We start from the raw sequence: 26,916 nt of genomic DNA, 5'->3' as shown, positions 1-26,916 counted from the left end.
GCTAATATCAGAATATTACTACTACTAATAGGTGTGACCCAGCTATTTGGGGCCACACATTTCCCTTTGGTAGGAAAATTATTAATGGGATACAAACTTATGACTTCTCTGGCCACGGCTTCAGCACACCGAGCCAGATTTCAGCAAAAATAACAGTTTTACAGCAGCTACAAAAACTTGCATGTTAAACTGAAAGCAAAAGCAAAATAAATATGGAACTGCCAGCAACATGTCATACAAAAAAGTGATGTTTTGAACTGACAGGCAGTCTCGTGTCACAGCAAATGCTAGCCCTGCTATCACATGTCGTTGTGACGAAACCAGAGGGGAGAAGATCAGCCTGCTAATAACCAAAATGCCAACTGGAGATATGCCCCAGTTAAGTTTTGTGGAAGAGGAAGGCTTCAGAGAGCTGACGGCGTTTGTCAACCCTTAGTACAAGCCACCACCACAGAGAACATCTACAAGAGTAGAAAAGATGTACGTAAAGTCATTAATTACTGTCAGGGAGGTCCATGTCCAACAGACCCTATATTTGTTTACAATTAAAATAAAATATAAACTGCGGGTATTCAAATATTTGTTCTTTAGAAATTTAGAGTATTTGAGTTCACAAGTTATTGTACATTCCCACCCCTAAGAACTAGAAACCTGTGACAAAGTTGTGATAAAGTTTTAAAGGGTAATCTTCTACATATTCTTATATGTGAGTTGAAAAGTGAAAAAAAATGTCCTAAATTATTAGAATATTTCCTATAAGATCATTAAAAAGGACTTTGAATACAAAACTTAGGGATGCAGGATATGTCGGTGTCAATATCGGTATCAGTCAATGTTCATCATCGTTTTAACATATCGGTATTGGTTGATATCTACTCATTAGCTGATGGCCATTTTCAGAACATCTTGAAAGATCTTTCAAGACCCCAAAAATATTGTTTTCTATGACTATGTAAACACCAAAACTTCGTAAGAAGAGTGGACCCTCTACTTTCATGTCTCTCTTCTTGTTTTTGATCCAAAAAACAGACATTTGATTGCGTTCACTCGGGCGTTCCATCCTTTGATCCTCTCCATGGTCGTGCCATGATCGTGCCACTCTTTCTCTCCGAACTACCTTGACACATCATCTCAGACTGTTCTTTTTTCTAACAACATTGATATTGGTAAATATCAGTTATTGGCCATAACTGCAGTGTTAATATTGGACACTGGTATTGGCCAAAACTTTCATATCGGTGCATCCCCAACAAAACTGCAGAACTTTTGAAAATATACTCAATCATACTTGTGGCTCTGTTCTTATGAAAAACTGAATTACTGTGGGGTAGCATGGAGGTGATCAGCATGCAGCACAACAGAGGTGATGTTTAAGCTCAGGTTGCTTTGACAGCAGCCTCAAAGTGGTCTATATTATTGAGTTGGGTGTTTCCTATCTCCCTCTTCATAACAGATTCTCTATAGGGTTGAGGTCAGGCGGGATGGCCAGCCAGACAAGCAATGTAACATCACAGTCATCAAACCATCTGGCAGGACTTTTGGCACTGCCGGCAGGTGCTAAATTCAGCAGGAAATGAAAATTAGCGTCCCTGTAAAGCTGCTGAAAGTGTTTCAAAATCTCCTGGTAGATGACTGCGTTGACTTGATGAAACACATTGCACCAATGTGCTGGCACCTTAAATCCTTCACTCTGAAAACTTCATTTCCAGATGTAATCTAAGATTTGCTCTCACTGGAAAACAGAACCTAAGACCACTGAGCAACAGTCTACTTCTGTTTCTACTTAGCCCAGGTGAAACTTTTTGACACCATCCCTGGTTTAGAAGGGTCGAAGCTTCTGCCTGAAGACGTGAAGCAAAGCTTTTGAATCAACTTTTCTTGACATTCCTCCCAAACCTGCAGTCATCCATGCTGCTTGCTCATCTTTTCCTGCAGTACCTTCCTCTTCCTGTCAACTTTCCAAGTATGTATTGATGCAGCAACACTGACTTATTCAGGGTTATCCTACTTGTGGAGGGTGTTGAGAATTGTCTTTTGAACAACTGTTATGCCAGCAGTCTTCTCGATGACAGTAGTTGCATGTTTTGAACAACACTGAGAGATCCATGGTAATAAATCTGGTTGAACAGACTGTTTTTAAGCTGTGCACCAAAATTATCAAATCTAAAATAGAAAAATACTTAAATAGTTTTGTTTGCATGCGAAGAGTTTAGAATTTATTCAACTCTTATTTTCTTGTGAAACTGAATATATATGGATATTTTTTTCCGCCATTGTCTACTTTGTTGAGATGCACCTGGAGTTGTAACAAAATCAAAAGCCAGTGTGTATATTTTTCAGTTTTTCAAGCCTAAAAATACAGCATACTTTGAGAGACCACTGCTTTTCATCTCTGAAATATGGTGGGAGTCAAACTGAACCCGCCTCTTTAAATATTAAAGCACACGGAGAAACTTGTTTTTACACTGCAGGGGAAAAATAAGCAACGACTGTAGATAAACCTCTCGGTGACCTCCTTGCTTTTTGCTGTGAGGTCAAATCCCCAGCGTGAAGAAGTCACTCCACTCCACTGTGTGTCAGCGTTCCTGGCTGTCAAGACCCTGATGAAACGCTACCACCCCTGGGACTAAACCCCACACTGTTGGGTTTGCACTCCAATGAGCTAGAGCATCCATGAAAAGGACCTGTTCACCCAACGCCTACGGAGGGTTTATATTGATTAACTTACATTTGTAGCTGTAACCACTTGAACGAACCCTGACTGACAAAAAAAAAAAGAAAAAAGAAAAAAACTGTAGGCTGTGTGACCAATTGAGCCTGGCCATCTGAAACATTCACCTCCCTTGTTGGCTCTAAAAGAAGAAGCAGTCAGTCTCTGCTCATCTGACCTCCTTTCTGATGGATGCCTGATCCCTGGAGGAGAACAAGCAGCTAGCCTCAACCAGTTTTTGGCCTTCTGTTTGGGAAGCTACAGCTGACATACAGGCAGGGGCTCTCAGAATTAGTGAAAATATTCAATAAGTTGTGAATACTAACCAAGAGGAGGCTTGATTTAACAGGGTTAAAATAAAACACCTGAGATTATCACAGGTGAAGGGGGAGGCGTGATTTAAAGATTTAGGTTTGCAGACAGCCAAAGCCTGAAGTGCTATGAATAAATTACATAAAAAATCCATGCTTAAACGATTAGTTGATTAATGGAATTGTTGTTCTGCAGAAAGTTAATCAGCAAACCTTTTACATAATCAATGAAAAGTGTGTGGACCAACCAACAATGGCAAACATTGTTGGTTAATTAGTGGAAGTCCCCAGACAATAACCCCACATTAGCTGATCCTTTTGTTTTTCATTGTTGCAAAATGGATGCACTTTGGTTTTAGGCTGCTAGCTGGGGGATAACAAGCAATGTATTGACGTCATTTTTCAAGGTTAGAGAAATAATGGTTGACATTTCTCCTGTTTTTCCTGAAAAACAAAAATTCTCAGAAAATTTATTCAGTCATTGAACTGATAATCCAGACTGGGAACATTTTCTCCATCTGTAGGCTGGTGAGGCATAGCAGCTGCATGCAAAGTGTGCACAGGTTTTTATGTAGAACAGGTTTGAATGTTGAAATCCCTATTGGGCAAATGTTTACTTGTTGCAACAGATAAGCCCAACCTTGTCTGCCCGTCAAACACTGACTCCTGGAATGCAATATGTGCCTATTTCAGCAAGACAACTCGGCTGTAGTTAAATACACTGCTATCTGAGGAGTATTTTACTCTACTATCAGCGCAGTAGGTGGATTACAGGCATAATGTAGGCTTATACGCGTAGGAACAGACTGAGTGACTTAGATTTTGTGCGCAAGGCGGATATTTTAAGCAAATGGTGTTGAATTAACTATGAAAACAAGTGGAGGTGGAAGACAGGATTTGGTCAATTGGCAACTGACCAAGAGGAAAAAATGAATTGAGCTTCTGCGCCTTTCCCTAAAGAGATTATTGAGGAAAAATAAGAAGGCTCCAAACGCGTCTTGGACTGCAGAAAATCAAACCTACTTCATGGTGATGTTTCAATGTGTTTGAGCGACTGGCACTGTATCACTGCACGCGTCTCCAAACTTTATTCATGAGTTGAGCCTTACCTTATAGACATTTTCCGTAAAGCGGTGAACCTCGTCGGTGCGAGACATCGTGAGATCTTCGGCCAGGACCATAAACGTTGTTTCCGAGAAACGTGTATCCGTGGAAAACAGGGGAATAAACGGGGAAACGGACGCGAGTTGGGATCAAACAAAAGGCGAGGCAACGCGCTCGTGAGAGTGAAACGATGCTGCGCTCCTGAAACACCCCACTCCAACTAAAACACACCTTTCCTCTCCACAGCTGACAGCCCGCTGCTGCCTTCACGGACCTCTCCGCGGCTTGGACTTCAGGCTATCGTTAAAAACGCATGAAGGAAAGTTGAAAAGTCTGAAAGTATAATGAAAAGGCGCTTCGACACAATCCATTTACCATTCACGAACTAAATACTTTTTTTTTCTTTTTCAAAGACCACACCAATAATCAAAGTTTGATACTTCAAATGATGGGATATAAAAGGCTGGAATGAAAGACCAAAGAGTATTTTCGCATAAGGCTTGATGTAGTTGTATTTTAAAGCACTTGTGCGCCCAAGCTCGAGCTCAATTTTCCTACAGCACCATAACGCATCACCATCTTGTAGATTCAATTCCCGCCCACTTACCCCTGTACCTATTACACAGGCAAACATGTTTTTCAACATTGGAACGTCCAATAATTGTTCCATTTATTCTCTCATATGCCCACACAATGCTAAAAGCACCAATTTAAGCACTGTGTTTGCTGAAGACATCCTTGGAAGTAAAACGAGTGCACACTAGGCATAGCACCCATCTGTAAGTAAACTAACCACACTATACATACATGAATCTGGTGTTAAAAAAGGAGGCTTTTAAAAAGTGTATTGATTTAAGTAAGTTACTTGAAAATATGTACAGATTTGTAGTTTATCTTATCCAGAACCACTGGTAAAATTTCATGATTTGGCTTATAGCTGTCATGGTCTATGTGCACACGGATACTGGTGTAAGTCATTTGTATTTTTTGCTTCCTTCCTTGTACATTCTTATTAGAGTCTCAGTTCCCACTTGTACGGTACAGTACAGTGATGTAAGGTGTAAAAACACTACTAATCTTCTCTTATCGTAACACTTTCTGCATCTATTCAACCCTTACATATTAACAGATGGGGGTCTGACTGAAGACACCTGTTTTGAAACAGTCAAAAAAACTAGCAAAGGCTTCCCCCTTGTGGAGAAAGTGTGTTATGGATATTGGATCCACTGGATATATCTAAAGCCGTAACAAGCTCCAGGTCCGGGGCAATGGAGCTGTAGAACCTTGCTACTATCAAAGGAAGGAAAGGGAAAAAATGATATTTTTTTTGACAGAAAAGTCAAGAAAACATGTTGTTGCCACAGCTCAATTTACTATGCAAAACAAAACCGAGTTTATGTGTAAAACATCTAAAACTGAGTCCTTTCAGTGTGTTATGCCAAAACCACAAGTAACAATGTGACCTTTTTTTTTAAATCCAAATCATTATGCTTCACTTCTCTTACGCAGATTTTCAGGAATGCAGAGTACCAGAGTACAAACACAGTGCTGATCCAGTAAAAGCTGTGAAGGTGCACTGCAAAGGCTCCTCCATCATCAACAAACATTTAAGAAGGAAATATCCAAAATCACAGAGTGTCTATCAGTAGAAAGAGCGCCAACTCTAATCCACAAATCCAGTCTGCTAGGCTGCCAGCATCTCTCTCTCTGGCTTTTCCTTTGCTTCTCTTCTCTCTGGAAAAGTAAAGCAAATATGATCAGTGTGGTAGAAATTACAAATACACTTCAGTGTGAAGTGAAATCTTTGAAATGAGGAGGTTAACTGAACCTGGCTCAGCAGTAGCTGCTTCTGGGATCTCAGGTACTGGCTCAGTTGGGACCTCTGGAAGTGCTACATCTTCTCCCTGTTTACGCAGAGCAGACACAGTGAAAATAAAGTACAGATGGGTTTTGGTAACAAGGATAAAACATGTTCCTAAAGTATTGATATTTTTGTGATGCATGCCAGGCGCCGCCTGAATGGCTGCCTGTTGCATCAGCTCTCACTGTTGTTTTTTTCTTATCTTTTTTCTTATCTTTGAATCTGGGGCCTGTCATTACTTCTTGTGTCTTATTTGTTGGCCTTTGACACCAAACCAGTTGCGTCTACTTATCTTTTGGTCCTGTGTGTGTCTAGAGAGCCTGTGTGTAACCATGGTTGCATTATTTACACAAAAGATTTCACCTGTTGGCAGCTTATAGCATATCTATGCTAACTGGTGCTGGGACTGGTGCTCTCTGCGAGCTGTGAAGAGGGAGACAAGGGTGACGTGCTGGTGCTGCAGTGTGAGCTAGGAAGAGATGACCCAGGTCATGCTATTCATAGACATGGCTAACAGGCATGGACTATATAAAATATGGACATCGTCACCACGGCGTCACCGCCTGTTACTGGTACCATGACGTGAAGCCAATCTGCGGACGCAGCCACATTTGATATGACACAAGCTTTGAGCTTCCTTTCTAACAGCTATAAGGCACCTGTCAGTCATGTGAACTGAGCTGTGTCTCTGATTGGACAATCATATGATCCTAATATATTCTAAATTGCTGAGTTAGAAAAAAAAAAAGTCACCCACCGTACAGTGTGTGCTGATAGCGAAATCAGTGTTTCAGAACCAAGCTGATTTTTGAACCAAGCTGTAAATATGCTTTTTAATGCCTTAAAAGTCATTCTTTTTTTTGGATGGGTGTGTATGTTACTTCTGGTCTTTAGACAGCCAGTCTCAAGTGGATTCCCAATAAACAGCAACTTTTAGCACTTCAACATAGGTTTCAGTCTTCTAAACTGGATGTGTACCCTTGTTAACAGGGCTAACACCAGACACTAACCCCACATTGTAAGGATTTTAACTGATGTGAGCTGAAAGGATACAGGAGAGCAAGACTGAACAGACTGGTGAAGAAGTCCAGCTCAGTTCTGGACCCTGTGGAGGTGGAGGCTGACTGGAAGATGATGGCCAAGCTGTCGTCTCTGATGGACTTTTTTTCCTCGTTAACTCGTATGATATTCTACATATACACTTAAGTGTTTTGCGCTATACATTTTCTTGTATGGCTGCTGTGACTCTAAATTTCCCTTCAGGGATTAATTAAGTACAGTCCATTCTATTCTATTCTATTCCACGGGATTGAGAAAGGGGGTCAAAAAGTAAGACACAACCTGCTTTCTGACCCACTCCCTGAAGCCTTTGAAACAGTGGGATTTTGAGACACAGAAGCTTTTTGGCTCTTTATAAATAACCCTTCAAGGACACAGGTGTACAAAAAGCACATGATTTAACTAGTCTGTATAACCAGAGCATCAACTGATAAACTGCTACAGTTCTGCTTACTCCCTTCTGTCAGGTTGAGAGGACTTCAAATTAGAAACTGTGTGAAAGTGCGAAATAGAATTCAGCGTAGTCTGAGAGGCTTTGAAGTGTGTGTCATTTGGAATAATTAGATCACAAAAGCAGAAACATCTGCTGTAGTTGAAATGATCATGAATCAAACAAATTAATACCCCCATTGATTTCCATTACACAGCCTATTATTACATACAAAAAGAAAAATTGTGGCTTGCTCCAAAGTTCTTCTAACCATGCTAGAATTATTCCTCTCCCCCAGAGGCAGAAATTGTACTAATCTAATTTCAAAATTACTGTCATAATTTCCATTTAAAACCTGAACCTGACTCGACTCTGAATCACGTCTTTAACTACAGCTCTGTTATGGTCTGGTGCTAGACAGCTGAAGCACGGGTTGCACCAGGATTAGTGTGTGTCATGTTTAAATGTGGAGTTGGGCGTTACAGACAGGCTGTGTGTGCTCAGCAAACATCCTTCATATCATTAAAGGTTAAACGTGCAGTTTCAACACGTACACACACCTGAGTGATAGCTTCTAGCTCGGCTAAAACAGCATCCTCGTCTTCTTGTGTCAGTGAGCCGGCCAGCATTTCATCTATTTGCTACAGGGGGAAAAAATGTGAACAGTCAAACACATTTGTAGGTATTGTAAGAAATCTACACAATCCAAAAATTCAGAATCATTCAACGAAACCAAATCATCAAAGTTGTTAAATAAGACGCCATATTCTAGACCACAAGTTATTGTACAGTTTAAATAATGAAATGATATTAGTCAAATCTTTTATACATATGCCAACTGATGAAAGGTGTAAACAGCTTTACCCTCTGATATTCAATTGATTCCTGCGTCTCATCCAGGATTCTCTCCACATCTTCAATTGACATGATCTGTGACACACAAGAAAAGTGCTCTGAGCTCTATGGAAATCAAGCGTTTTGGATGAAAAGTGTTTTTCTGCACATTCAGCCTAGCTTGCGAGTTTCTTGAGCGAGACCCGTGCACTGTATCCAAGGATGTGCGTCTCACACTGCTGTAGTCAAGGCTTTGCCTCTTAATCCTTTAATCTTCAAACAATGTGCACCAGCTACGCTAACACGAACCACACGCTTTCTCTGCTGCACAATCCTCACCCAAGGATCACTTTAAAGAAAGAATGCCTATCTGGGGAAACTTTACTCTGTTGAAGTATACTCTCTCATATCTGCTGCTTTAAGGGGGGTTGTTATCATGTGTGTGGGAGGTGCTTTGTTTTAACACCAAAGGCAAAAAAAACACATTAAAGCTTACTTACTTCGTGCATACTCTTCAGACAATCATTGCCGACTTTCAGCCCCTCTATGACTTTCATCTCAATTTGCATGAACTCAATATCTTGAACCTGAAAAAAAAAAACAGTGTGTAAGACCCTGCAAAATTATAGGCATGCACAACAACAGTTGCAAACATCTTCTAGAGGATGAAAAACAGAATGCCACTTAAGTTTTCGCATATGACACGGACAAAGTTTAGCTCTTTATATCATCGGTACAAACAGTGTAAACACTCAATTATCGCTCAATCACTCTGAACAGTTTGCAGCTCAGATTTCAGCTGGATTTTGCAGAAAATCTGCTCCATTTAATTACAAGGCATGCAAGGAGATTAAGGCGCAAAAAAAGGAGAGATTAGAAGTGCAGCTTTCTGGTTATGGAATAAGCAGACTAGGGATGGTTTTTAATTTATTACAATATTTTGTATCATTCTGAGTCCTTGTTGGAACTCCTTAATAGATACATAAGGTTAAACCTGATGCACTGTAATGCTGTGACTTGTGTAAATGAAAACATGTTTAAAGTGCAGTCTCATTAGCCTTACCATGCGCTCGAGGTTGGAAATCTGATTTTCTGTCTTGTCTAGCAATTGATCCTGATAGCGTTTCTTCTTGAGCAGAAGTAGTGCTTTTCTGCAATGACAAAGCAATGAAAAATGACATGACAAAAACATGTAAACATGTTTCCTCCAGGTAGTAAAAAATGTGCAGCACTGCATGTGGCAAAAAGATGCTAATGGGATTCAACAATGTAATAAAAGTTTTGGAAAAAAAATAAATTCTATCTGACATTTTAGAAAAAGTTAAGGAAATCCATCTCACAAATACCTGTCTCATAAGATTTGTGTGCTTTGTAAACATCTGGCTTTTTCAGATAATGTGCTATTATGTCAAACTGATGAAGAGGCCTCCCTGCTGACTGACTGACTGACTGACTGCTGTCGGATGAAATTGAAGCCAAATCTTTCTTCAATGGGTTTTTAGTCATTCTGACACATTCTTAGCATGCTTATTATGTTTCATGAAAAGTTTTGTGACTTTTTCAAAAAAGATATTTTTCCTTTCACTTCCATTGACTAATGCAAGCTCCTGCAGTGCTCATCAGCAGAGTAGAGATTTGAGGAACAAACACAACAAATACTAATACAACAGTCATTGGAGCTTCAACTAGCCACTGGAAAATGCTTCCAACAACAGAGGGATCTGATGCGCTACGGACTGCACTGACCTGAGTGATTTTTAACGTTCTATAAGTTTTATGTTTGTTGTAGTTTACTGCGAAAGTGACATCGGTCTCATGACTCTCAGTCAGGTCCTTTTTGTGCCTTGGCTGCACCAGCTCGATATGTCAGAGGATATTAAGGCAGTCCTTTGGATTCATATCTCAATATGGACAGAAAAACAGACACATTGTCCTATCTGTATACAGTTAATTGTTGAATGAGGTTTAAACAACACCAATGTCTCTATGAAGATACAGAATTTTATGTATGCAGTGTTGTGCTATTTGTTGTTTTAAATATCTTAAAAAAAAAAAGGGGGGGGGGGTTCCTTATTACTGCTACTTGAATAACACAACACATCACTCTTTGTGAGATTTGAGTAAATAGAAAAGGCAAAAAAGGAGAAAATTAAAATTGAAATGAAAAAGTTTACACATAAAAAAATGTAATTTCAAACAAACAGAAAACTATTTATAACAAAACAACCAAACAGTGTTTTCACATTACAGCATCAACTTGAAATCTGCTATGTCGGAGGCACCCTCACAACAGAACAGAATTGAGCTCACAGGATTACGGTAATTATTGCTGTGTTTTTGACTGTATTACTCAGTCAGACTGAGAAGAACATCTCAAATACATTTGACTACCAAAAACTATTGCATATTGGTGTAAGGAGTGCAAAAAACTGAATGCCGTGGCAGAATGGAGGAAATAATTGCTAGCTAAGGTTCGCCAGGATTTCTAAGGCGATGATGTGAACAGTGTTCAAGTCTTTTTAAAGCATTTCTTGACAGGTAGGTCACATTTTCTGTCCATAGCATCTTATATCACAATTCGTTTACAGTTAATATATCATAATAGAACATTACTTTGATTGAGAGGTTAGTAATGCCAATAAATAGTACTTAAATGAAACTTAGTGTCTTTCAAGGGGCTTTACGTTTCAATGTGAAGAATGATCTCCCCAACGGCATCTGTCTATTTCTGATACAGGTTTTTGAAGCAAATCTGACACACAAACAGCTATAGGGCCAATGAGCTTTGTTATGCTGCCATGATTGGCTTGTGATCTCTTTGGAGTTGGGTAGTTGCTGCTGGTCTTTTTGTTTTTGTTACGTGTCTGTTATTGTCAGAGATGCACGTGTTTTGTTTATTTGGCTTTATTTAGTTGTATTGTGTTCACTTGGCAAGTTGCATCTAGCTAATGTTTACACTAATCAATTTGATAACATTGTAGTGTGTTTCAGAGCCATCATTGATAAACAAGCTTTTTTTTTTCATGCTTACTCCTTCTTGCCATCTTTCAGCAGCTGCTTTGCGAGAAGCCGCTCTTTCTCCAGTTGTAGGGTGATTTTCTTTTGGTACTGCTTCAGCTTATCCCTCTGCTGCTTCAGTTGCTGGGGGAAGGAGCATAAATCGGGTATGCTTTAACAAGGAAATCAGCATACAAAAATATGTGACTTAATAGCAAAATGTAATATTCTACCAAAGCTTTGTTTTGAATTATGACAGCTCTATGGGCACAGATAAATATTCACACCCTGAGCGAAAAAAAACTGTTTTAAAAATAAAATGAACGGTGCAGTTGTAAAGTGTAATACGATCCCGACATGACGATAGCATCACTTCATTATGCCTAATGGCAACACCGCTAGCTAACGTCAGAGAGGTCTGCTCTGTGTGAATCTAACGGGACTAATCTGTTGCCATAGCCGCTATCAGCTCACCAAAATGGCTTTGTCCTGATCAGTTACACGAGACGGTCGGCTCTTTCTCCCAAAAACGTTTCCCATTATTTAGCCACATCCCCTCCACAGCCTCCTTCACCAGCAGACAAAATATCGCCGTTTGCTGAGCATTTTTCCATGACAATATAATGCCTCAAATAGCTAGCAGGGGCTAGCTGGCTACCACCATGTCCCCAGTTTTCCGTGTTTCCTACGGCAGGCGAAGCAGGACATTCTCCAGTAGCATGGCGTTTGCCCTCATGTGGGTCTTTAAAATAAAGAATGCAACATATTGCTGACAGAGAAGACTGTGGCAAATATAAGTTCGGTATGACCTGTATGCAGGCTTTCAAAGAAGAAACGTTAAGTGAAGTGTATAAACTAGTTTTTGGGTGGAACTAGGATCCTCGCGACTTTAGAGCAATTACCCGGATATTACATTTTTTTCAGACATTCAAATTTCTCCGAACTCCCAGGTGGTTTCGTTCAGCACCTTGGACAGCGACAAAGATGCTGTTGAGATTTGCTAAAATTAAAAGAATCTCCTGGGTCTAGCAAATGATGGTTTTGTATACTTCCAAGGATAACCCTACATAGTTTGTGCAGTGATTTAAAAAAAAAAAAAAAAAAAACTTGTGGACTCAACTGAACACATTATTAAACCTTCTTTTAAGTGAGAGTGATTAAATTTCCTCTTTATTTATTCATTTATTTATTATTGCGCCTCTAACCTCACGGTCTTACACTTATTCAACAAATAGTAGCATAACAAAACTAGTAGGATATGTAAGACACCAACATGATAGAAAGTTGACGACAGAGCGTGGTTGTGTCACACTTATAGAAGAGCATAATGTGCGGACAGTGACGAATGAAAGTTGGTATGATGTGCAAATCAAAAATTTACTTTAAACCTTGTTAAAATCAAAACTAGTTAGAAGTTTAATTGAATGTGTAGTTAGAATTTCTGTTGGTTTCATTGTTTTTTTATGACATCTCTACGGTTTGGAACCAATTAAAGTATTAGTCCCATTGAACAGTCACATTTCTCAGAAGAACTGGTCTTATTAAACCGTCAAATGGTGCAACCACAAAAGCATGACAAGTATTAATATTAATTCACCCTCCTAAAAGTTATACAATTGTACTAATGAAACATGATTTTGTATGAAACATCATCTTAAAGTATATTTATTTCATTTCTGAACTTAGATAATATAGGCTTTGTTGTACTGAGCAAGTCATGCTGTAAACGTCAGTGTTTTCTCGCCATTTTTGGGTCAGTTGGTTTAATATCATTCTAAATTTAATTTTTACAGTGTAGCAGACCGCTGGAATTGTTTCACAATTATCTTTTTATATCTAATATCTGATTTTTATGAGAAACATTGGTTACACAAATTGATCTTTATTGCTTAGACCAACCAGCCATGTCTTTCACCCTTCTACATTTGAGAACTTTTCTTGGCAAGCAAGACAGTAAGTTTTTCACCAGTCATGTTGAAAAATGTAGTCCAAGTTCAAAATACATTTGAAGATGAAAAATGTACTGATTTCATAAAGCTGTTTACTTAACACTGTGACACCACATGTATTGACTAGGTGTGAGCTTATTAAGAGATCAAACTTAATCTAAGGTGACCATTAAAAGTTGTCTTTGCTGTTACCTCTCTAGAGTTCCTTTAATGTATGTACCATGCAGTCCTGTATGTTTGCTGCCATCTTTTAGATTCATGGTCCCGTTCGAGGGGATCTACCCATTTAAGACCATCCCCCATGATTCTAAGTCAAGCTAGCTGAATCCAATACTGCAGGCTGGTTGTTGAGAGCACAGGGTTAAAAAAGAATGAGTAGTGACACCAAATAAATGACAAAACAAATATGAGTGAAGCATTTATGGTCAAACATTGATTTCATCATTATTTTACAAATAAAACAGCATACAGAAAGTCTCTACAACACTTTTCATTCAAAAGAGGGCATAGGACACTTTACTTTTATGTTCAATTGTCACCACACAGCAATATATGGGAGCTGAATTGAATCCTGTTTTACAGTGATTAGTTAGGCCAGGAGGGAGGTTCTTATGTAATCTTTTAATTTTGCCAAGAAATATAAAACACTTTAGTTATGACTGTTTCAGTCACCTCTGTTCAGAGAGTCAATACAGCTTCAATACAAGTACAAAGAGTTGCTTAAACCTGTTGCAGCATACAACACCTTGCAAAAAAGTGAATTGATTACAAATATTGACTCCAGTGCACCTTTGGCTTTTCACAAAAACTGAAATATCTGCTTGGATTTTTTAATGACAAGTTTTCTGTAATTTTCAAGAAGATAAACATTGTTCTTTATTTTGTTGAGCACCTTAAAAAATTACAACAAGGCGTGTAAATGAAAGAATCGTGTCACTACCAAAGAATCAAAATGCCAAGATAGAAAGTCTTTGGGTCAGCCATTCTTCTCCCATCTAAACAATAACACAGTTGATGATCATATCCTTGTAGGCCTCGAGTTTAAAGACAATAGAAAAGACTTTATTATCCAATTAGGTCAAAGGTTCCTGATTTGACTCAAGGAAGATTTGCCAATAAGAAATTCTTATATTGAAACAAAAGTGTTTCCAAACACCACAACATCAGAAGGACAGTCCTCAGGTGAGTCCGTGCAGACCTGCTCAAACCTGCATGCAGGGACTTCAGAGCACTGCGTCAGTGTGTTGGTGAGGCAAATGCCTTGTGTGGCCTGTTTTCATGTCTCAGATTGGGACGGCGGACTGCAGCTCCCACAAACAGGATTATGCTATGGAGAAAGCCTCCTTGGTAAGGACCCAGAGTCTCAGACAGTCTCAGAAGGATTTAGTGGGCAGCACGCTACACCTGGAAGTCAGTTCCAAAGTGTCTGATTTGGGCCTCAGTCATAGATAGATAGGTGGTCCTCATACTGGGCGAGTACTGAAAGGAAAAACAGTGAAAGGTGAGAATAAGCATCCTTGCACTGAATCAGCATCTTGAAACTGCATGACATTACATATGAATATTGAGCAATGTGTTTTAAGGTCTGGGTGAACATGTTTTGATCATGAGATGTACTTTTTGTGGAGATCATGTGAAATCAAGGAGATGGTGCTTTAATGCAGAAGGGGAGGGAATGCCAGTTGTAGAACAAACAGACGGCAGGAGTAAGTAACACTCACATGTAACACTCTGGTTAAAACAGAAGGTGCCAGAAGGTCAAAGGCCATGCAGCAGAGATACTGTGTTGAGCTTTAAGGGGGTCTTTGGGTTACAAATCAAAACATTCTGCACAGCAAGCGGTTGTTATAACAGAGATAAGCCCACAGTGTAAGGAGTGGAATGAAAATGAAATCAAACAGAAACAAAAAACTTACTGTGCTTAAAATTCTGAGTTACAAAGAGAGATGAAATTAACAAGAGAGTTAGTTGCAAAACAGTGGTTAATATTCAGCAGTGAAATGCATGGCAGGGATTATCCAAAATCAAACAAAAGAAAGGAAGAAAGAAAAAAACACATTCCCCCTGTAGATTCGTTCACAGCAGCAGTGCAAACATCGTTCGAAAGTTTCAAGCACCCGTTGTACTAAAACAACCAACAACGAAAACAGAGCAAGAGCCTTTTAAAAATGTGTATCACAGAGGCGAACTGAAATTTTAAACACTGGTCCACATTTCCCCTCCTTCAAAGAGGCATTTCATGTGTGTAATGTGCTGTGAATGCAGTTCAAGAGCTGGTTCTGCCACGCAAACAGAAAGCTTAATACAAAAAAAAAAGATTGCCTCAAAAAAACTTTAACTGCAGATTTAACAGTGTTATCTCTAATCCATCTTTATCCCAGGGGACAGACCACATGCTCACACACTAAGAGATCTACTATTAAAAAAATAGATACCTATACAGTCTTTATCCGACAAACACTCATGAGTATGTCACATGTATAAAAATCTTTGCATCAGTCTTAACCATTACTTTGTTTACAAAATATAATCCAAGGCAACCATGAAAAGGACATCAGAATGTGAGTGCCTTGAGTGTTGGTGTGAATACAAAGACATCTCTTGGCTAACAATGGATGCACTTCACTTGATGTCCAGCAGGGTGCAGTCTTCCATCACTATATCTCTTTTCTAAGTGTTGACAGTGTTTGCTTCTATACAGTGTATACTGCTGTTCTGTGCATTCGCGTGTCGAGGTCAGTAATGCCATCATCTTCATCACACAAGGGACACTAAAGGCCCGTAAGGCCAACGCACCGAGGGAGGTGGGGATCCTCTCCCAATCAGTGGCACGTTCTCATACCGAGGACTCCCTCCAAACAGCATGTTCTGATTCCTGTGAGACAGATAGGGAAGACGTGTGGTAAAAGATAAAACACACAAACACTTCTGTACTTTGAAAAGAAATCTATTACTCTTACATGTACTCAGGAGCAGGCATGACATTGGAGGCAGCCTGCGGAGGAGGATGAAGAGTAGCCTGGCTCCCGAGGCTGCTGGTGTAGCTGCAGAAACTATGGATGTTGGATCTTCTTGGGTTGTAGGACATCCGCCGGGCCCGGGGGTTGAAAGGGTCCTCCTCGTCTATGTCGTCATACTCTTTGTCTCTGCATGAAAGTGGTACACCCGCACACAACACATTCAGACAAAGGCAGAAACTGAGAGAGTGCATGCATTAACACTTTGCAGGAGTGCAGTGCTCTGAGTTGGTAATGGGATAAGGGGGTTGCTTGGTGCTGACCTGCTGGCCATTAGTGTCCACACTTTGAAAATCGTACACAGCATGGCAGAGAGTGCGCAGCCTGCTAGCAAGGAAAACAAAGACAGGTAGAGGAGCCCTTCAACCCCGTCGTAGCACACACCCATTAGAGCATCCACGTAGTCCTAGAAGAAAGGAATACAATCTATCATATAAAGATCCAAATATATATTAAGTTGGATCTGCTTTTGTCTGGCATAATAACACCATTACATAAAGGTTAGAGCCTTATTTCCAGATATTGATATGTGCATCTACTTAAGTAAGTAAAAGAATGATTAAAGTTCTATAACTATCGAACAGACAGACTTTGGTGAAGATGAATCTTGCCCATTTTCTTGAGACTATCATTTAACTCTAACTGGAAGAAATCAAACATATCCCACTATGAACACCAGCTCATCAGCAGACGTTCACAGTAGATACTGACCCAATACAATATTTACACAGACGCTCACAGTCAAAGTTTTTATCCTCTTCCTTGCTGTGACCCTCATATTTCCCTGATGATATGGGAGTTAGGGATGCATTCTTTGTTTGTTAAGCATGTTATACTTTGCTGATAACTTTAACCAAGCAAGTACACCTCAGCACTGAGTTAGTGCCTTCAAATCTCCCTTAAAGCCTGGCTCACACTTTAGGATTCTGAAATCTTTGCGGTTATCAAAAATAGAAAGACACAAGAAGAAATATCTCTCTTCCAATCAAATGGGACTTGTGATTAACAAAAACATGGTGGATAATGGGCAGGAAGCTATGATGGTCATTCAGTAGAATATTGTGATAGCTGCTTCGTCAATGTGGTTGTAATTTCCTTACTGGTTTGATTATGGATTATTCTGTGAGAAGCTCCATCTGAACACCTCGGTTGCCATAGATCGACATATTGGTCAATCATTTCTGCACTCCATCTAAATTTATGCTGCAAGTTTAATAATGTTGCCATGGCTGTGTTTGTTGTTTGCCCTTATTAAGCCAGCCTGACTGGCTACTTTTTATTTTTTCATTCAAGCCAGCTGCCTTTGAGGTTTCTCTTACACAACAGGATATCTAGTCATACTTTCTGATTGACAGTCTTCTTTTAAGCGTGTTGGGGAAAGAAAAATTACTCTAAACACACATCACAGATAAGTTTGGTACAGTAATCTTCAGAACTATAGCGTTATCAGGTCTTTATTTTGCAATTGTATTCCTTTTAAAGAGGGGTATTGGGCTCTTTTCTATCTGATTGGCCAGCGGTTGGAATGTTTTGAATGGACTGTTTTGACCAATTCAGGCATTTCTACAGCACAATATGTGAGAGTTAGAAAATGTTCACAAATTTGGTATGGACCTAAAACATTGTTATAATATAATTATGATTGAAATTTAAGATAAAATGATAACCCCATTTTAAGGAACTGTTTTTGCTGTTTGGTAATTGTCAATTTTGTCTCCCCTTGTGTAAAAAATGGTATCCTAAACCCAAATGACATTGCCAAAAACATGCTTTCTTTTTTGGTTTAAGGTATCACACTGTTTTGCAAAACTCATTATCTGACACCTGTCCTGTGACTGTTGGCTTTAAAATTCATATAAAGACCATAGACTGTATATAACATGGAAGTGAAATGAAATGAAGCAAATCCACGGACGCAGCCATGTTTGCTATGACGCCGGCTGTGAGTTTTTCTTCAAGCTGCTACAGGGCGCCCGCCAGTCACGTGACCTGAGCTGTGCCTTTGATTGGAAAATCAAACGATCCTAATAATAATCCTAATAAAACTCACTTAGCGTACAGTGTGTGTCGGTAGTGAAAACAGCGTTTTAGACCCGAGCTGTTTTTTGAACCAGACTGTAAATATACTTTTTAATGCCCTAAAATATCCCTTTTTATGGCTGGGTGTGTACATGACTTCTGGTCTTTCTGCAGCAAGCCTCAAGCAGTTTCTAAACGAACAGCAACTTTTAGCACTTCTTTAAGGGCTTCATTTTTACTGACCGGATGTTGCCCCTAGTTTAAGACATGTCCGTAATGTGTAACTTCAGTAAACCCTGGTTAGCTATGTCCTGCCAGTCATCTACCAAGCAGAGCTAATGAAACCTCATTCTTCATTTTATTGATAGACTCTCAAGTTTGAACAGACCACTGCAGAATAACTGCTGCATGTGGGTTGGATTGGACATTATTACAAACAGCTTAGCCCCGTGTTTTAGAGTGATACAGCCCGAGCTAAAGGCTAATTAGCCTTTTTCTGTCTGACAGTTAGACTCCAGTGTCCACCATCACAACAAAATTAGTCCAAGAAATCATTTCCAGCCAAGAAAAACACAGATCTCTGTGTTTTATCTCTTTTCACTACTAAACTTTGTCAGCCGTGTTGTCATAGAGACCTAGACGTGCCGTAAATCAACCCGGTCCTGGTCAACCCAAAGCAATTAAAGATAACCTATAACCAGCAATATTGGCACTGATAATCTCATTTTAAAATGTGGATTACGGTCATGCATATATCTAGAAGGCAAACTTTATCAAGATCACTTTCAAACTTCTCACAGCCCCTTTGAGTAAAGTCATGTTGTAGTTCAGTTAAGTCTCACAGGCTCAGAAACCAGTTTAAGTATTCATATGACTGTGTGCTGCTACTGTAATTTAACACGACTTAGAGGTTATTTGAGTAGCATCTGCCCACCCTTTACTTTGAAATGATCCCTTATCTGTGCCTGATGTTACAATAACACATACCCATCCTGACTCTCCCTCACCTAACCTCATCTCTCTGCTTTTGTAAAAGACTGACACTCCTACATGCGGTATACGCCAGTACAATCCTCACATGAAGGCTCTATTGATCTCAAAGTCTACATCTGATGTCGCAATCACAGCACCAAGAAAGACTCATTTCAGCTCTGAGATTTCTTATTCTCTTTACTGATAAAACTCTGACAATGTGAACCCTGCAAAGAAAAGTTAAGACTTTAAAGTGAGGAAAAACTGGAGGTGGCGAATAGATTCTGTCTTCACAGTTGGGGAATGAACTGACAAATGTAATGGTGAATATAAACACGTCAGTCGACAGGATGTACATCAAGATAAGTTTGAAAAACAGTCAAAGTTGCTGCTCTGAGAGGCTTTGTGTTATTCTACAAAGAGGCCCATTAAAAAGAGCCGTGGTTGGAGTCTGACCTCACCTTATGCAGCCCTCGGCAGTCAAGCAAGGCTGTTAGCTGGTGCACGCTGAATTCTGTGGTGTTCAACACTTTCTGGATCCCCAAAAGGTCTCTCTGTTTAACAAGGTATAAAAAAGGGAGAGAATGATATACACTTTCCCACAGTTTGGTGTAATAGTCTGTCAGGCAGCCACTTACCTCTGCCGTGGGAAAGAAAGGCACGGAGAACTGCAGCAAGCCTTGGATCTGGATTTGCATGGTGGTCAGGGAGCGCTGGCAGATTGTTAAAGACTGTAAAGGGGGTAAAAAAAAAATGAAGCAGAAACATAATCGCCCACCAGCATCGCACGCACAGCACAGACATCCAGCCCAAACAATGGAGGGATCACATTAAAGAGAGCATTGTTTGGGTGCAGCATGTCAACAAGTCATTTGGTGTTAAGGAGAGCTTGATAATGCGCTTACGCGGAGGACACATTTCTTTCCAGACAGATAGGCGCAGATTATCCTTTTGCCACCAACCCTCTCACCCACCACTCAGCCCCCTCCCCTTCTTTTCTCTTCATCCAATCTCAAGCACAAACAAAACAGTGATATTTATATCAACTAGGCCATCAGAGGAAATATTATCTTTACCTACTTAGCAGGCATCATTTTAATCCTTAAATGGATAGTGCCATGATAACAAAGCATGTGGGTTTAAATAATTACTGCTCACAGATTTATTGTCCACAAATTCCTTCAATGCATGCTGTACACAAAAAAACACACTCCTGATTCTATGAAAAATTGTACTAAGAGAGTTATATTGGGATCACACGCGCTTACATTAAGTGCACGTATTGAAGAATGTGCAGCAGCGAGGTGGAGCATTACTCATCGGGAAAACCCTGCACAAACACACTCTATGCTTTAATACAACACACTGGGTTCAGTGATAGATTAGGCGATCAAAGATGCTGACTTTATAGTCTTGTTCATGAAAGTGTTACCCACATACTTCCCAGGCTTTATTATACCCCCTGCACAGGGTCAGATAGAGTGAGGGACTGACCTGAACTGCACAAGAGTCACTAAAGCTCTGGCGCAAAGTTTGCAAGCAGTGTTAGGATGGAATGCAGTTGTTTGTAATTTTAAGAAATGCATTTAAAAAAAAAAAAAAAAAAAAAAACTACAACAGAAGGTGTGAGATCATTCAGGAAGTGCTTGTGTTAAAGTCTGCCGACCTTGAAAAATAAAGAGGCAGGCAAATAGAAGCTCGGAATTAAAATCCACTGTTGTGATTCTCCACTCCTGGTTTTTTGATCCGTCTCCAAATTTACAAATGCACATTTTTGTGTGTGTAAATGCAACCACAAATGTGTAAACTGATCCACAAATGTGTAAAATATTTACAAATGTGTTTGTCATTTGTAAACCTTGCTGCATTTGTGTTTGGATTTCAAGACTCCCCTGATGTGCTTGGATCCATGAATGTACTTTTTTCACCAGGGAAAATCTGTAGCCAATCAGATGTCTCCCTCTTTTTCAGCCAATCACAGTCGCGTTAGATTTGAGGATATGTTTTAATGAAATCAGTGTTGCAGCATCTGCGCAAACAGAAATACTAACAAAGATATATACTTCATGGACCGAGAATGACTGATGAACTGAGAATTTAGTCACGACACATCAATAACCCATCAACATAAATACTAGATGCCGCAGAGCCAAGCTCACATCTGTCCCTATAATTCATTGTTTTGGAAAAAAAGGCTTATAGCATTCAAATCATGCTATTGAATAATGTCCAACAGAATACTTATAAGATGTGTGTCCACAAATGATACAGCTAATTGACAGGTTTTAGTTGTGGTTTCATTATGAAGTACATACTGTTGTTAGTATTTCTGTTTGCACAGATGCCGCAACAGTGATTTCATTAAAACATACCCTTGAATCTAACGATTGGCTGAAAAGGAGGGAGACATCTGATTGGCTACAGACTTTCCTTGTTGAAATAAAGCGTTTGAGACTAGTCAGGGGAGTCTCAAAAAATCCACACATGAATGCAGAGAGGTTTACAATGACAAACTTCATATTTTTTTTTACATTTGTGAATTCTTCAATGTGAATTTGTGAATTTGTTTCACACATTTGTAAATATTTTACACACATGCAAATCTGTTTAGATATTTGTGGATCAGTTCACTCATTTGTGGATGTATTTACACCAAGCGGTAACCTCCAGTCTAAGAATATGAGAAAATTCGGGAGTGCTAAAATCTGCTGTTTCGAGTGTTCCCTTGAGGCTGGCTCCAGAAGTACTGGAAGTCACATACACACCAAGCCAAAAAAAAAGCAGAAATTAACCTATTTACAGCCTGGTTCAAAAAACGTCTCCAGTCTGAGTTGCTAATTTTACTATGGGCACACACTGTAATTTTTTTTCTAACTCAGCAGTTCAGAGAATATTAAGGATCCCGGGCTTGCCCAATCAGCTCAGGGTCATGTGACCGAAAGGCACCTTATAGCTATACACGAAGCCCTTGCCACAACCAATATGGCCGCTTTGGCCAATGTGCTTCATTTTTTCATTTCAGAAACAGCCCGGTGACGTCAGGGAGACTACGTCCATGTTTGAAAATCTATTATTTACACACATACTCAAATATGCATCTGTAAATTTTAATACTGTTCTGACTCCATATATTCTACATTTCTGTGCCACACTGCAAAAAACTGAAATCTTACCAAGTCTCTTTGTCTTATTTCAGTGAAAAATGTTTTTTTAGACTAAATGTGAGCCACATTCACTTGACCAGTCCAGAAAAGTGTCTTATTTCAAGTTTCAAGTATTTCAAAAATGAGGTCTGAATTGCTTGTAACAACAGAAATGTGCTTGTCACGACTAGAATAACGCTTTAATACAAGCACATTTTTCTCACCCCACTGGCAGATTTTTTTTTTACTTGTTACAAGCAATCCAGACCTCATTTTTGTCCCCAAATAACTTTTTGAATAACCCTTCTCTGGACCGGTCAAGTGAATGCGGCTCATATTAAGTTTAAAAAGAAGCCATGTTTGTAGCAATTATGTAAAAGAACTTGTCTTCAGCATCAGAAGCTAGCCTTTTTTTGAGGTCAGTGTTTCTTAATTGTTTCTTGAAAGGAAAAAAAAAGTGGTAAACAAATATCTTTCTAATGCAGAAATAAATCACAAGACACAAGAGACCTTTTCTGCATTAGCTTCTTTTATGTATGGTACGCTCCAAATAAATAAATAAGACCCAAAATGTTGCCAGTAAGAGCAGCCTAAGGCAGAGATTATGCACAGGGTAAAGAGACCCACATATGAAAAAAGGAAATTCTTTGATCAAAGTTTATCACATTAAGTAATTGAATTAGTGTTGGGGGCTCATTTTTCAGAACAGCCGATTAAGGCCTGATAATGATCTAGCAGCTTGGCATCCAACAAGGAAAACCTCATTTTAAAACCAGGAAAACATTTTTCTGTGTGAAACTCAGTTAGGAGCTACAAGTGTAAGCAGAAGGCTGGAACACAGGGCATTTCATCATTACCTGTTGGAAGGGGTTTGGTAGATTCGGACTGCAGAACAAATAGTAATGTGCGACATCTGGAGGGTGAACAAGACAGAGACACAAAGGGGTGAGCATTAATTCTGAACAGAAGCTGGTAAACGTGCGTGTTAATTAGAGATGAATCACCTGCACTGATGAAATCATTTGTCTGGTTCACGATGAACTTGTCCGGAGACACACAGAAGTCACTGGTGCCCTGTACAAATAAACCAAAACATACTTTAATATTGTGGCAGAATGCAAGGCATAAAAAAGAGTGCAGCATATATTCACGGCAGAAACCAGATCCAATTTCTTTGCCGAGGCTGAGTAAATCTGATTTTGCAATGGGCAGTTATCGACAATCTCTCAACAACACAAACTATTTGTCTTACAGGGTTGTTATCACTACAGCGAGTGAGTCTGAGAAATGAAATTTCTCCCCAAAATAATGCCCACAGACATGTGCAACAAAACAAACTCGCCCTCTCTCATTCACACACACACACACACACACACACACACACACACACACACACACACACACACACACACACACACACAAACACCACACACACGCGCTTTCGCTCAAATAAAGAGATGGATACACATGGAAAAAAAAAGAACACAGCAATGTGTGGAATGTTGCAACAGACTCCAGAGTCTATCGACCATGTAGAGCATGACATGCTTGGCTGGCCATGGATGAAATCATCTGAAAACGTCCATGCCCCTGTGATTCATCTGTAGAGAGCTACTAATGTGCAGCACATATGGGGGTCAAGGTTAAGCAGGTTATGTGAAGTTGTCTTGGAAACTGAAAAGAAGCGCAACAGAAAAAGAGACTGATAGAAAAATGTATTATACACATGGGTAATTAATCACTGGCATTTCAGCTCATCATGCTCAGAAAGCTAGAAATGTTGAGGGTCAAACATCATGAATTACACCATTTGATTGTGTCCACACTTTTCCCATATGAGCCTTAGATTTCAATATAAGTATGTTATTGGAAAGTCTAGCTACAAAGATGATTATCAATTCAAATGAGCTAAGAAGCAATCCACACTTACTCTCACATGTAAGGTGCTTTGTATACATGGGGCGCCGATTGTAAAGTTGCACACACTACAAACAACAACATTGGTCCATATTTAGATCTAAAACACTTTAGATATATTTGTCAAATAATATATACAAAGAGTATGAATATACTTTATCTAAATGTTAAATGTTATATTGAAATGTTGAATGTTTTTTATAAATGTTATAAATGAATGTCCTGGTTCTAAATATAAAGCTACGTTCCTAACATCTAGTTTTCGTTCTTAATATTTAGCTAAGATTGAATATTTATCAAAGATTTATAAATCTTTTGCAAAGATTTCTAAATATTTTCTAAGGTTTCTAAATATTTTGTCAAGATTTCTAAATTTTTCGCTAACATGCAAATTCACGCTCTCGCACCCCAATGTACCAAAATAAAAGTTTGAGGAAGCGATCCAGCCAAGCAGATTTTGAAAAAGTCATACAGAGTCAACTATATCAGGGGTTAGAAAATAAACGTACTAAATGCTGTGATGGTGCTGTTAAAGATCATGGAAGAAGTAGAGCTTGACATTTGCAACATTTCCTTAAGATTTAGAAATCTTGACTAAATATTTGGAAACCAAAACTAAATGTAAAGGTAAATTTTAGAAATCTTTGCTCGCGATTTATAAATCTTTGATAAGTATTTAGTCTTAGCTAAATATTTAGAATGAAAACTAAATATTTCAAAAGTAGCCAAATATTTAGAATCTGGACATTCGTTTATAACATTTATAAATAACATCAACACCTAGATATAACATTAAGGTAAAATATGCAACATTTGTACATAATATTCGAAAAATATGTTTCACAAAATGTCTCTAAATCTGCATAAAAAGTGATGTTTTAGAGCTAAATGTGGAGAAATGTTATTTGTAGTGTGTGCAACTTTACAGTCGGCACCCCATATGTATAAACATTCACACTATGTTTATGTTATCAAGGAAACATATCAGATCTCTCACAGCCACCTTTTTGTTTGTCTAAGCGGATGAAAATGCTTAAAAACTGAGAATGATCATTTAGCTAACTGTGGGAGAGTTTTGCACCCTGTGGATAAATGTTGCAGCTTGGATTAAAAAAAAAAAAGTGTTTCTCTCATTCATACTGTATGAATAAACATCACTGATCCTAGAAAAGTAGATGTTATTCAACATATTTTGGTGTAGCTCCTCACATATTATCACAACATGGAGCACACGTCTAACCACAGCCAGCAGTTACACACAAACACAAGGGAGAGTGCAGCACTCAGCATGAAAACAGTATTCACAGTATCCAAAACAAACTACTGCTGTTAACAATGACGGCATGGTGATGTGTTCGTAAAGGTGTGTGTCCACAAGATTATAAACTTCAGTACCCCCCATGATAAAAAATATTATCAACCAGGCTATTTTCTTGTTGATCTCTTGTTTAAAGGCACCATGAGGAGGATCTGTTTTAATTGGACAGCCTTGCCACCTTCTGGCTCAGTGTCTCACATACACAATTTTCTTTGTTCATGACAATTTTTTACCAGACATAATGCCACGAGGTAAGGTATTTATCTGTACAGCTGCGTAGCGCTGTTCTTTAAAACATGACAACAAGCAATCATTGCAAGTTTTTACCATTTATGTAGCTCCACTAGCAGCCTGGTGCTACGACGTATCCGTAGGCTAATGTGACAACAAGCAAAATGCCAGTTCATACAGTAGTTTAGTAGCCGTCCATATGTAGCTCGACAGTCTGGTGCTGTGAGATGTCCATAACGTGTAGCATTAGTGAGTCCTGGTTATGTCCTGCCAGTCATCTACCAAGTGGGTTGGAATGAACATTATCACAAGTAGCTTAGCCCTTTTAGCCTTTAGCTTGTGCTCTATCACTCTCCTGTTTAGCTTCCTTCTGCTCTTCTGTCCTTTTTCTGTCTGACAGTTAGGCTCCTGTGTCCACCATTACTACAAAATGAATCCAATACAATGTTTTTTTTTAAGCGGAGAAAAACTTCTAAACTTCGTCACCCAGCGTATTGTTGTCATAGACACTCAGACATGCCGTAAATCAATTTGGTTCTGCTTGACCTGATCCGAAAGCTACGAAGTAGCATTTCTAAATAGCATGTATTGGTGCTGATATTATCATTTTAAAGTATGGATTACAATTGGGCATATATCTAGAAGGGATCACAGGTATCATTTTGTATTCTCCTACTATGTAATTCTCCCTAAAGATAATTAACTTTTGCGTAAAAGGACATATCTTTTGGTAAAATACACTACTCTTTGCACACAATATATTTTATTGTGATCAGAAAAAAAATAGCTTTGTAGTGTAACAAAACCTATATGCAGAACAAATGATTATGTCCATAGCAAATTGTAACTTTTGCACTCAGCATAGTTAATTATACACAAGTGGAAATGTCAATTTTAACACAAAATGAAGCCTTAGGTGCACAGAGTACTTCAGAGACTTCATACAGCTCAAAGGACCTTACAGTCTGAACATCTGGTCATTCCAACCTAAAATACTCAGTAAAAAAAACAAAAAAAAAACACTGATGCTATTCAAAATTAGAT

At 39.0% G+C, this 26,916-nt stretch overlaps 3 protein-coding genes across 11 annotated transcripts in view; all 3 read right to left on the bottom strand.

The window, feature by feature from the left end:
* Positions 1–4,369, bottom strand: part of LOC141810053 (BAR/IMD domain-containing adapter protein 2-like) — a 78,337-nt gene extending 73,968 nt beyond the window's left edge. For 5 of the 6 annotated variants that reach the window (XM_074697366.1, XM_074697363.1, XM_074697365.1 and 2 more), the window contains exon 1: positions 4,131–4,368. In XM_074697366.1, coding sequence (XP_074553467.1) covers positions 4,131–4,202 — 72 coding nt within the window. In that variant the 5' untranslated portion in view covers positions 4,203–4,368. Of the gene's footprint in view, positions 1–4,130 lie in introns of all 6 variants that reach the window. The other variant, XM_074697364.1, reaches the window with a different exon arrangement.
* Positions 4,370–5,462: 1,093 nt separating this feature from the next.
* On the bottom strand, positions 5,463–12,037 carry LOC141809662 (charged multivesicular body protein 6-like). Its single transcript, XM_074696791.1, has 8 exons — positions 11,781–12,037; positions 11,341–11,450; positions 9,373–9,460; positions 8,810–8,896; positions 8,340–8,405; positions 8,036–8,116; positions 5,954–6,029; positions 5,463–5,859 (listed from the first exon to the last, which is right to left on the bottom strand). The coding sequence occupies exons 1-8, from the start codon at positions 11,844–11,846 to the stop codon at positions 5,810–5,812; spliced, it is 624 nt and encodes a 207-aa protein (XP_074552892.1). The 5' UTR covers positions 11,847–12,037; the 3' UTR covers positions 5,463–5,809.
* Positions 12,038–13,604: 1,567 nt separating this feature from the next.
* Positions 13,605–26,916, bottom strand: part of ttyh2l (tweety homolog 2, like) — a 50,520-nt gene continuing 37,208 nt past the window's right edge. The window contains exons 7-15 of one of the 4 annotated variants that reach the window (XM_074695742.1): positions 23,411–23,480; positions 23,264–23,319; positions 19,902–19,994; positions 19,725–19,817; positions 16,536–16,678; positions 16,216–16,401; positions 16,052–16,130; positions 15,172–15,184; positions 13,605–14,734 (exon numbers count right to left, since the gene is read on the bottom strand). In XM_074695742.1, the coding sequence (XP_074551843.1) occupies positions 14,694–14,734; positions 15,172–15,184; positions 16,052–16,130; positions 16,216–16,401; positions 16,536–16,678; positions 19,725–19,817; positions 19,902–19,994; positions 23,264–23,319; positions 23,411–23,480 (774 nt within the window). In that variant the 3' untranslated portion in view covers positions 13,605–14,693. The remainder of the gene's footprint in view (positions 14,735–15,171; positions 15,185–16,051; positions 16,131–16,215; positions 16,402–16,535; positions 16,679–19,724; positions 19,818–19,901; positions 19,995–23,263; positions 23,320–23,410; positions 23,481–26,916) is intronic. The other 3 variants (XM_074695741.1, XM_074695744.1, XM_074695743.1) reach the window with 3 other exon arrangements.

Source organism: Halichoeres trimaculatus, unplaced genomic scaffold, assembly GCF_033239565.1.
Source record: "Halichoeres trimaculatus isolate MK-OKI-2021-1 unplaced genomic scaffold, fHalTri1.1 fHalTri1_scaffold_20, whole genome shotgun sequence".
Classification (NCBI taxonomy): domain Eukaryota; kingdom Metazoa; phylum Chordata; class Actinopteri; order Labriformes; family Labridae; genus Halichoeres; species Halichoeres trimaculatus.
The sequence above is the reverse complement of the archived record's forward strand: the minus strand, read 5'-3'. Positions and strand labels throughout refer to the sequence as shown.